Here is a 12,464-nt window from a genome sequence, read left to right on the forward strand (position 1 = left end):
GCACTGTCTAAACGGGGCAAATATAGTTTTGAATAGTTTGCTTAATGGGCCAGGCCTCTACAAATGCTAAGCAAAAATTTCATCACTTCATACCTCCCTTGAGTTGAGGCTAAGGATTTACTTAAATGAAATTCATTAACCTAATCTTCCTGATCTATTGGACCGGATTCAAACAGCTTGTTATTTTACTAAGCTAGGATAAGAGTTTTGAATATTTGAATTGAAAGCCCAACAAAATTGGTCCATCCATTGTCCGAATCCCTCCTCCTTCCCTCTTGTGCAAACACATCCAGTTGAATCCCTTTTTTCCTTTTTCTAATCAAATTGGGAAATGGTTACAAAATGATCAAACACTAAAAAGAAAGTGAGTCTCAACAACAAACCCAAAACAATAACAATGCAAGAGTACAATTAAAAAGTAAAAAATCGATCAAATAAGTGATCTGATCATCTTTAAAAGACCGCATAAAAGGGTTATTGATGCAAAATGGTATTATCTCCGGTACTACGAGCCTCCACTTCAAGAATAAACCACAATGGCACAAGAAGACTAAAACCCACAAAACCTAAGGAACAAAACAGTAAATACAGCAATAAACAAAAATACAAATACAACAAAACAAGTTTACAAAAGAAAAAACAAAAAAGCAAAAAAAAAAAGTCCCAACAAACAGTAGCATCATCAATGGAAAGGGCCGATGCAAGGCATTGGAAAGGCTCTGGCCAGTGCATGATACTCATTACTCACATGTGGGTGCGTGAGCGGTAGAAGGATAATCGGTGGACCGCAGTAGAAGGATATTAATGGCTTTGAGAATTAATGTAGTTTTGAAGGGGTAAATGTGCTTTTTCAAAAATAATTATTTAAATAATATATAGAAAAGAAAAAAAAATAATCAAACAAAGAGTGCATTTGAAAAGCCAATAACTAAAATAAATAAAGTAAGTTTTAAATAACTATTTATAGACAGAAATAGAATAAGGCACTAGGATGGATGCTCATGGTGACAACAGAGCATCAACCCAAAGCTGCAATCCCCATTGCACTCCTTAAATTAATAAAGTAGCAAAATTTCATGCGTATTGTCGCATAATGTGGTAAGCAATATCTTTTCTCTTAATTTTTTTTTTTTAAAAAAAAAACTGTCCAACTCTTAATTTAAATCTCTTAATAACTAACGTAGAACTTATTATGTCAGTCATTAAATAATTAAATTTACATGTCAAATTTTACTACTTAATTTTTTATTTTTTTTTACCCATATGACACCATCTGAATTTCTAAAAAAAGTTGTTGTAAAAAATGTAGTACCCCAAATATTTTTCATTCATTTGTATCTTTCCCTTTTTTAATAATCTTAGATAATTTTTTTCTTTTTTTTAAAAAATAAAAATAAAAAATAAAAAATAAAAAAAAATAAAAAAGAGAGAGAGAGAGAGAGAATAATGCAAGATGGTCAACTTTGATGGGCTGTTGAAATCACTATAGATTTACAAAATGGTACTTAAGTAACTCCAAAACTCCACATACAACTGGCAAGTATTATTAGCCTATGATCTTCTTCTTTACTTTTTATTTGTTTATTTTATTTTTAAAATTCTTTTTGTTCATAAGAGGTCACTTTCTTGGAGATACGATTCTAGACTTCCAACTTTTTAATTAATGTTTGAGAAGATAAAACTTGCAAAATAAATAAACACAGAAGAATTATTGAGTATTGAATAGCCGCTGTCAATTTAAGACAATCCTCCATTTGTCTAGAAAACCAGTAGCAGCAGCTTGGGTCACTTTCTGAGCTGTAAACCTCCTGCTAGACTAACTTTTCCAGTGCCTTGGAAGCTACCAATAGGGGTTTGAGGTCGGCCATTCGTTTGAGCCTTTCTAGTTACAGAAAATGGCAATTCAACTTTAAGATGCCAAGTAAAAATGGAATATTGTTAACCAAAGGAAATCCATCTTACACTTCTCCCTCCACCAACTCCCAAAAGCTCTCCTTTCTTGAAAGGGTATTAATAATATTTAAAATGGGTGAACAAATTGCATATCTTGCCCTAGTTATGCTAGGGATAAAATTACAAATTCAACATAAAATTAATAGATTATGATTAAAGAATATGACTCGTTTAATTAAATAAGTTAGATTAAAAGTAACTTATATAATCTTATATTAATAACTCAATCTTACAAGTTGCCACTCCTAATTCCGTGTGAATGGAACAAATATGGCTTATTTAATTAAATAAATCGAATTAAAACTAACTTATATAATCTTATATTAATAATTTAATCTTACGAGTTGCCATTCCTAGTTCTGGAACAAAAACTACTTTACAATATATATATATATATATATGCCATTTTAAAAGACATATATACCTATGAGTATCTAGCTTTGTTGTTTGTTACAGTACTTTAAAAAAAAAAAAAAAAAATTAGCACCAGCAAGTGGATTCTTAGAACAATGGCATATGCCACTTGGTGATCTCTCACTGTCTAGACAGCTAACAAGTACAAACTATGTTAGGGGTTTTGCCGGCACATATTATTCCTAACTTGGCAACCAGTCTTGCATTGTGAGGTTGCTTATGCTTTGTTGTGTGCCTTTTTTGGTCGGTTTGGGTTGTTTTGGGTGATGTCGAGACGGGTTTCGGATATACTCGCCTGTTGGTGGTCTTCGAGGAGGAGGGAGAGTGCAGCGGTTTTTATGGATTTGAGGATTTTGAGGAGACATTGGAAGATGGATCTGATGGTGCCTACTTGCTTCTTTTGGTATTTATGGAGGGAAAGAAATAATAGATGCTTTGAGGATTTTGAGGAGACATTAGAAGACATCTTAGCTTCTTACTTTCATACTTTGTATCTTTGATCCATTGCGCATGTCTTTCCGGTGTCGTTTAGTTATGATGATTTTCTTGCTCGATTTTTTCCTTCTAATTAGGTGATCCTGTTGTATACTCCTAGTGTACTCCGGAGCGCCTTTACGCTTTTTAATAAAACTTTTTATTACTTATAAAAAAAAAAAAAAAAAAAAAGTCTTGAAAAATAGTTATGAAGTCACTTGGCATGGGAGACCATCTCAAAATTTGTAACTTGGGATTGCAGGAAATCCCGTGTCTGGGAAAGAGGGAATAAAAAAAGGTCCCAATCTCAAGATTTTGACCTGGGGATGGAAGAATTACCAAATCTGAAAAAGAAGAAGAGAACCCCCATCCCCAAATTTTCCCTTGGGGATGGAAGGAGATCCCCAGCCCTAGGACTATCAGATATGGGATATGTAAAAGACAAACATTTGGACTTAGACATGCAACTGAATGAGGGGATAAAGCCATTGTTTAACAATCAAACGTGAAGTTCAGTTCTGTACATTTGTTAAAGCATTAAACAGAAAGGGAACCCTGAAGGAAAAAGTGGTAGCAATGGTTCTTAAACTTACTTATAGGAAGTCACGTACACAGAACCATACCAGTAGGGAGTCTAAAACTCGTATTAACCCATGCGGTGTTTCTGAATGCAAAGAATGATATTCCCCATAATCATGAATAAGCAGTTTTATCTGCATTTACATTGTGTATAACTTTTCCGAATACAAATTTCATAATAACTGAATATAAATGCAAATGAAAACAAAAGAAAACCATGGGAATCTAAGACATTCATGAATAACACCACATAAACCTAGAGTGAAACAAATTAGGGAGCAATTTCAAGCCTGGGTTCAAAGCAAAAACCAGTAAAGAGCTGAAGTGGGAACCTCTTTGTCACAGGGCACTTTTGTGACCATTTCCATTGCTTCTGGTTCATATCATAGATAAGAAGTGCTGGAGCTCCATAGCTCTGGATGTATATGAGATCATCAGTACCACTGCTAGCAAAAACATCATCAAATTCCCCAAATCCTTGGAAAAACTTATGAGGCATACGTGCAATCTCTTGCCACTCCCTCCCATTTAGAACCCAGATGCCAATCCCCTTAATAATGTCAGCCCTATCTTGTTTCCCAATTCCTCCAACCATCACCAGCTTCCCCTTTAGGCTCATTAGACGGCCGCATGTAAGAGGGCAAGGTACTGGAATAAAACTCCTTTTCAACAAACCATGGGAAGAACGGCTGGAAAGATTATATGCAATTAGGCCATGACGATTTTCCGGTCCACCACTCCCAGTTGAATAAATCAGAAAGTATAAAACCCCATCACAGATCACACTTTCATCACCACCTCTCCACCCTGCTAAAACCTCTGTCAAAGAGGTTGTCCACATAATTGTTTCGGAATCATAAATATGAATTGAGATGTCCCACTGGAAAAAATTTCCAGGGACTTCCTTAGATTTCACTACTGTTATATTATAACCATGTGATATCCTGTTCACTGAGATAGCAAGCGCACTGTAATCAGGAAATTTCAAACCTGGGGGCTCCTCAAGCTTCTTCCAGCATTTGGTAATAGGGTTGCAGACATATAGCTCGCTTCTACTGTCAGTGTCCATGAAGCCAACCAATCCACATGACGAAGCAATGGACCAATCGGGTGCCCTGATTTGGGGGAGTTCAATACCATACCACTTCCGAAGGATGGGATCATAAGCATAACCAGTTGGTTCTTCAGAGCTTGTAAACATAAAATACCATGGTTTTTGTGACAAGACATTCGAAAAGTTCCAAAAAAACTTATTCGAACTAACAATCTCATGCCACCTTTTACACACACAACCTGCTCTGAAAATGCTTGCAACGGGAAGACAGGCTAGGATCCGTTCCAACAGATCATCAGGCAGCATCAACTCCAGAGAAACTCCAGTAGCTTCTTGATTGCCATCATCATTCAGCTCTGAGAATGAATCAAACTCTCCAATCTCTCTTTTCATGTCATCAAAACTATGGTTGATCCATGATGATTCTCCCTCCATGACCAAGAGGGGTTAAAGCCAATAACCTGAGCATAAGAACATTAAAATAAAATTATGTTACACAGGAAAAGAGATCAGAAACTTTGGATGCTCAACAAGAAACAAATCACAAGATTACTATCACCTTTACATTAGATCGCAAAAAATATAGAACCCTAGGCCTGGAGCTTTGGGCCAACATAAACAAGAGCATCCAACAATATATCAAAAGTAAAGTAATTGAAAAGGCATGGGAACTAAAAAATAAAACACAGATTCAATATGCTAACAAAAAGACAATCCAGCAAATAATTCATATCAGATTTAGAAATCCACAACTGAGTTTCCTACTTTCCTGTTGCAAAAAAAAAAGGAAAGACGGTATGAATTCATCGATGAGTTTGTTAATAAAAAGAGGAATCAACCTTCGGACTAAATTGTCAAAAAAGAAACAATTATACCACCCAACAAAAATATCAAAACTTTAAAACTGAAAGCACTAGGATTTGAAACCAAATTCTATCCACCTTCCCTGTTTTGGGGTTACAGGGTCTCCAATGACAAGGGATTTGTAACTACGCTATTGGAGCTATGGATTCCCCTTGTATATGAGATAAAAACCCCACGTCTCTAATATCGTGAAATGAGAGAGAATTCAACATTACAGAACCTATTTTTCAGATATACTGAGGTAATATCCATGACCAAAAGGAATTAATGTCATATTCAGATAAATAATCGATCACATATGAAATTACATACATACAAATAAAAGATTAACTAAATAAATAATAACAAACTGAAACAACATGCAGCCACAAATGAAATCATATACATACTCAAGAAGAGAAAATATCATTATAAAGGAAATTAAGCAAGACATATGTCTGCTAACTAAAAACTACATTTAACTCCTCTAGGAACAACAACAGAAAATGCAAATCGCTTAAGGAAAAGCATGAAAATGCAAAGCAACAAATTGATATAAAATGGAAACTTCTCACCATAATGGGTCTCCAGTCCAAGAACAAGTTGTGGTTTTTTCTGACAGTACTCTTAACATCAAACCCTAAGAGAGATTTTCGATTTAATTTTTTTTTTAAAAAAATACTTTCAAGTAGACAAAGATTGGACCACGGAGAGCTGTCAATCAAACATCAAAACCCCACATAACTGAAAAGCGACAACATCAATAACTAAGCCAATAACACAGCTAAAAGACAGAGAGATCAGCAAAAACACAGAAAACAATTTCAAAAGGCAAGAACAGAAAAAAATAATAATAATAATAAAAAAAAAATTTCCAGAATAAAACCCATCATGAACACACCTCGTTTGAGAACCTCTCTTCTGTCACTGACCAAAAGGGTCTCCCTAGATTTGGCCAAAGCCTCCAGATTTAACGCCCGTGAATGCTAAATCAAGGAAAAGAAAATTTCTTCATATTTCACACGGAGTATCCCACTACCTTCCACAAAGCATTAAAGCACATATAGGAAAGGAAATGGACTATATAGGAAAATCCCCTTCAAATGACATAGAAATGAGAAATGGGTTGCTTAGATTTGGCCGATAAACCCGCCTAGGCAACCCCAATAGAGAGAGAGAGAGAGAGAGAGTGAGTGTGTATGTGTGCGAGTGTCGTTCCCTTGGCTTTTTTTTTTTGATATAACAAAAACGACGGGCAGAGAGTGAAGTGAGGAGGGCGGTTTTCCAACAGAAGTTGTGTGGCTTTTACTTTAGAGAGAGAGAAAGAGAGACGCGTGTAAACGAGCGTTTGGTTGCGTACAAGGGATGTGCGAGAGAGAGAGAGGGGTTGAGGGGTTATTTAAGCAATTTGATGGGATTTTAATGAAAGCAGAAAAAACAAAAAACCCTTGGGAATTTTTTCCACCAACCAAAAATAAAAAGATATACATTCCCAAAAATATTATTATGCCGCCCCTCTTTGCCCACCACTCCCCCCTTTTTTATTTCTCTATTTCTATTTTATTTTTTATTTCCATATTTTTTTCTCCTCTTTTTGTTTTGGACATATTCATTTTTCATTTCCCTTTCTCAAATCAAGGGATATACTTTACCCATCGTTGCCCTTGCCCACATGGGTATCCTCCTTTTCTTCTCCCAATTTGCTTTTGAATAGTGAAAGAAACCAACCACCCCCCCCCCCCCCCTGGACCTCGGTTTCCTTTCGGCTAGTCAGAGATGCACTGTGCCTTTGGGCCTCCTTTACCTAACTGAAACGTGACTCAGTTTTAATGCATTAATTATTTGAAATTGCATTTTGGAATTTAAAAAATGCTTTTAATACATCCACAGCAAAGTTTGTGTTCTTCTGTAAAAGTTTTCACTCATTAAAAATAAATAAATAAAAAAATAGAAAATCCCAAATGGGGCTCTTAGTCTCAACACCATTGGTAAAAATAGCCTTATGTTTTTACCTTTCCAAATAGGCTTAGATTGTCCGATGCATTAAAAGATTTAGTAATATAACAATTATAAATAGCAAGCAATGATTGATTAAAGAGTTCATTCTCTACCGTCACCTTTCTTTACACGCAAGATCTTCCAAAACTTGCTCAAACGCGTGTAGCATAGTTAGTGGCTTACGTTGGTTGCCGCATGAGATCTTGTATAATCTAGTTAATACAATCTTCAAAATAAAATAAAATAAAAACCAAAAGCATAGTTGCTTAGCATTGATTCCTATTAATTAACATAGATAATAACCTTATAAGGATGATTTAATTAGGTCATATGCATGAATTTGCACATAATTATGCAAAATCTTTAATTAACAAAACAATCTAATGTGCTTATTCTTATAGCATTCACATCTTGCTCAACATACTTTATCTCTATTTTAGTTAAAAAATTATTTTTAAATTTTATTTTATTAAGTAATTAAATTTACCTTTACATACTAGTTTAAGCTTTTAGGATAACTGTACTTTAACATGATATCAGAGCCAAAGGTCCTGGGATTGAACATTGACTCAATTAATTCATCCCTCATTTAATTAAATATTCCACGTGTTGAGCCTCACCTATTAAAAGAGAGTTTGAACCCACACGTGAGGGGAAATGTTAAGTGATTAAATTTACCTCTTCCTACTATCTTAACATTTTAGGATAACTGATAATTTAATATATTTTAACTACCCAAATTTTCAAAACACCTATATCTCACTCTTTATTTTGACCATGTACATTCACTATTATATTTAACTTTTTTTTTTTTTTTTAAGAACTTCTTTATTGAGAGGAGAAAATGTTAGATTTCTTTTTTATTTTTTTTTATTTTTTTAGAACAATGTGCAGCAAATTTGGTGATGTATCATCTCACCAAAATTTTCTTCAAATTGTTGAATTGTATGCAGCTCCGACTAGCCAAATAAGAACGCGTTTAGCATTATGATTTCATAGACAAAAAGTGCAATTTTAAACCAAATCACAAAAAATGAATTGTTTAGAATTGTGTTTTTAAAAAATAACGATTTGAAAAACGTAGAAAATTTATATTTTCAAATTGCAGATAATGATGTACTTTTTAAAAAATGTATAATTTTAAATGCTAAATTGCGATTTTCAAAGTCAAAATGTGATTTTACCAAATGCTTAACTGTGTTTTTAAAAATCACAATTTTAAATCGCAAACCGACCCTGAAAATACTCTTACAAGCTAGAAGACAAACATCTAATTACTAGTTATAGAAGATAAACATGAACTTTGAAGAGGTTTGCTTCTGTTCTTTCGTCTCGTCAATCTCTTTCTCTACCTAAAGGAAGGCACTGAGGGATAAAGCAAGTAAAGGAATAGAAGAAGCACTATGTAAGATACGCGATCTCCAATTTCATTCCAAAAAAAAACAAGCAGTGCAAACACGATGGAATGTTGTTATTTTCTCCAATGCTATCAATATTTTCACAATAAAAACAAAATTGGGATTACTGTAAATAATTTGTATTTTTATCGCTAATGCGCATGTACGTGGAGTGGAGCCTCATCAGCACATTGATCATCCATCTCTCTACCCCCATATATATATATAAAAGAAGAAATTAAAGGAAAATTCAGCAGGCGGCTCATTAGGCAACCCAAAGAACATGTCACAGGCCATGTGGGCATTGACCTTCAAACAATTCAATCAGATACTGCTTGTACGATATACAGAGATGTGAAAAAAACAAGAAAAAAGAAAAGTTGGTATATAGTGGCAACACCACCATAAACTCCTCTTTCCAGCCAACCCACCTTCTGGTCATTAAGTCATGCCTCACTTCAAATAGTTTATTCACCTTTCTTTCCCATACAATTTCCTAATGTGCATGGTTTTGTCTTGATAGCTTTAGAATCCGTTGAGGAAAAGCAACCAGATACATTTCAAAACATCGAGACATGGGATGAAAGAGAAATTGTAACCAGAATCTGAAAGTGATGTTTCAAACAGAACTCAACCATAATAATATATGTTAATCCAAGTTATTATTATTATTTAGTAATGATATTAATAATAAATACTGAGTTGCCCCTTTCCTTCATCCTAATCAGGTTAACACCAGCGAAAAATAATTTAGAGAACTCCGACATTAAAAAAAATAAAAATAAATAAATAAATAGAGAGGCTTTTTATCTATAAGCTATATTGGCTATGGATTTCAATATAGAAGACGAATTTAATTAAATTATAAAAATATAGCATGTGGGCAACATTTAATTTCCTCTCTATAGAGTAATTTGGTGAAGAGTTGACCCTACTTAGAACAAAGGCTTGGCTTTCAATACCTAATGCATGATAGAAAAAGGTACAATTTATAGGGAGTTAGTGGAGCTGGTGATGAAGGAAAAGGGACAACACATGGTTCAATATCTAAAAGAGAATTATTGCGGCTTTATTGGTCATGCAAATGGGCTGAGAACAATGAGTGAAGCTCCTAGGAACATGTCAAACCAAAAGTACCTCAAAATGCTCATAGTCTTGTGAGGAATTGTGGATGGGAGGGAATTCAATCCGGAATGTGGAAGAAAATCAGTTTATGTGATCATCATTTGTCCCAATCCATGTCAAACCATGTGGTCCAAAAGATCGGTGGCAATTGGTGATTGCAATCTGTGGGGTCTTTCAATAAGCATGTATGTCTTATCTAATTATATCTTTTTTCATCTTATAACCAATGGGTTTCTAATGTGGCGTGTGTTGGTTCCATTGCTTCTTTTTTTTTTTTGATGTGTCCCACCTTTTTCTCCATTTTTTTTTAAGAATTAATACTCAATTTACACTTTTTACTCATTAAATATCTTTAATCCAAGACATTTTTCGTGTATTAAAATATATGAGGCTTTTTTTTTTCCTTTCTAAGCAAATTTGTGAAGTTTTATCAGTCCCAATTAATAAAATCTTAGTCCATTAATGTAAGCAATCTTATATGTACATTGTACACGTACAAGAAAGGTAACCCCAAAGCATGTTAACTTTTTTTGTAGTGTGCCACTCAAAATGTCACATTAGATTACTGATTAAATTGAGTATTTTCATCACTTTGGATTCTTGAGATAAATAGCGAGCAATTTATCATGCTATTAGATAGTGTAATTAAGCCATACGTGAAAAGAAGTGTTACACTAATTAAATACACCGTTTTTTATCGGCTTAAATTCATAAAATATATTAGAAGAAAAGAAATACAATTTTGATTGATTAGATTAATTGGGTTCCTCTCCTGCAGATTACCCTCCATTTCTTTTTCAGTCCATGCTTTGACTCACCAAATGACAACCTCTACCAAGAGAGTGTAGGGCTTTTGGATTTTACTATCTATTTTGCTAATTATTAGGTTGGTGAATGCAAAAGTAGTTGGTTGTAGTTAGTGTTAAGCTGGTCGATTATGAGCATAATTACGAGAATATATCCATCCAAATCGAAGGAGGAGGATTGCCATAGAAATTTGAGCTACATGATTTGCATTATTTGGAAGTTTGAAGAAGAATAAAAATCTATGAGCTCATTAATTAGTTGGGACAAAAGCGTGATAATTGAAATATATCATATTAGTGGCAATTAGAAAGATAGAGACAATTGTTCCCCCCCAAAAAAAAAAAAGAGAGAGAGAAGAAAGAAAGATAGGGACAAAAGAGCTTTTAATGGATATATATATATATATATATAATAGGCTATGTAAGTTTTGGTGAAATGAAACGCTCATGAAAATGACCCTAGATTAATTATTAAAGGTATAATCAGGTATTTTATAAGCATGATGTTGACCAAACTTCCATATATCAAATGCTACTAGGAAACAAGTTGGATTCAACTAAAGTAGTGAAAGGGGATTTTTCTTTCTTCTCTCTTCCTTTTTTATGTAAAACATAAGTTCTCCCCCCACTCCTCTAGGAAGAGATTTGTTACTTCCAAGAGACAACTCATTTCTTTTATGAATGCATGGAAAAAAGGTTAAAAAAGCTTCGCGTCAATCCCCCAATTCCCTTTTATTTTTTATTTTTTATTAACCTCTCTTTTGTTTTATGTTTTGGCTCCACATTCGTCTACACGCTGCCCCACCACCTCCATCAGCTTCCACTCCACCCCAAAGCAGGCCAAACCCCTTGTATGGACTTAGGTTTCTGTATGCAGAGACAAGCACCCACACTTGCTTCCTACCGCAGCAGCTCCAGTTTTAGCTCCTCACTCAATCTTCCTTCAAATGGTTGGTGAACGAAAGAAAGTGCTTTAATTTGATGATCAACTCTAAGAGAAATAAGCAAACAGAAGCTCCAACAAAGATGAAGCTAATCAACAATATGAAACCCTTTAAAAGCTTAGGCCTAGTTTCCAATCAACCAAAGACATCCTTATCTAGAAAAATGATGAAAAACCCTAACTATATATGCATTGCAAATGAAAAACTCTTTGAACGTATGCGGATCTTCGAACAGTGTCATGATGCTTTAGTAGTTATGTCAGAATGCCTCTCAGGTGTCATAAAAATTTTTCTCTCTGAAAAACCCCATCTCTGAAGAAAACTCTCCTCCGTCTGCCATGGGAAGTACTTCTTGCTTCCCACCTCCTCCTCCTCACCCTCCCATCTCTCTCCCCTCCTCCCCACTTTCCTACCCCCCTCTTTTTCAGCCTCTTTGGAGGCCCAAAGCCAGCTAGAGTTCTCTTTAGCTCCCCTAGTCTCTTTTGAGGCTCTATCCATCTCTACGGAGGCTTTATCTCAAGGATCTAAACCCTCCTCACTGTCAACTCCGACCTCCCTCTATTACAACCCTAGATCTATTAGTTAGCCTCTATCTATTTCTCTTTTATTGACTATGAGTATTTTAATCCCTTGTAAGTGTCGTATCTTTTATTTCCTTATTAGGAGTCCTAGTCCAAGTTAGAGTTGTAAGAGGTTTCTTGGTAAGGCCCCTCACATCTCCTAGCACAAGTCAGAATAGGTTTACTAGTTTCAACCTAAGTCTAAGTCGGTTGTAACTTTATTTAAGCAGTTTTTTTCAATAAAGTTGGCAGAGAATATTTCAGCAAATCAACACTCTGTGTTGTGAGGTCTAGGGTCTCTCTAACGATCCCTACTT

The 12,464-nt window shown here is 34.7% G+C and overlaps 1 protein-coding gene across 2 annotated transcripts; it reads right to left on the reverse strand.

The window, feature by feature from the left end:
• Positions 1–3,502: 3,502 nt before the first annotated feature.
• On the reverse strand, positions 3,503–6,621 carry HWS (Galactose oxidase/kelch repeat superfamily protein). 2 transcript variants are annotated; one of them, XM_059603067.2, is made up of 2 exons: positions 6,219–6,621; positions 3,503–4,935 (listed from the first exon to the last, which is right to left on the reverse strand). In XM_059603067.2, the coding sequence occupies exon 2, from the start codon at positions 4,907–4,909 to the stop codon at positions 3,692–3,694; it is 1,218 nt and encodes a 405-aa protein (XP_059459050.2). In that variant the 5' UTR covers positions 4,910–4,935; positions 6,219–6,621; the 3' UTR covers positions 3,503–3,691. The 2 variants fall into 2 exon arrangements, with proteins under 2 accessions (XP_059459050.2, XP_059459051.2); XM_059603068.2 differs by lacking the exon at positions 6,219–6,621 and adding an exon at positions 5,893–6,156.
• Positions 6,622–12,464: the final 5,843 nt, after the last annotated feature.

This window comes from Corylus avellana, chromosome 6 (assembly GCF_965113065.1).
Source record: "Corylus avellana chromosome 6, dhCorAvel1.hap1.2, whole genome shotgun sequence".
Classification (NCBI taxonomy): Eukaryota; Viridiplantae; Streptophyta; class Magnoliopsida; order Fagales; family Betulaceae; genus Corylus; species Corylus avellana.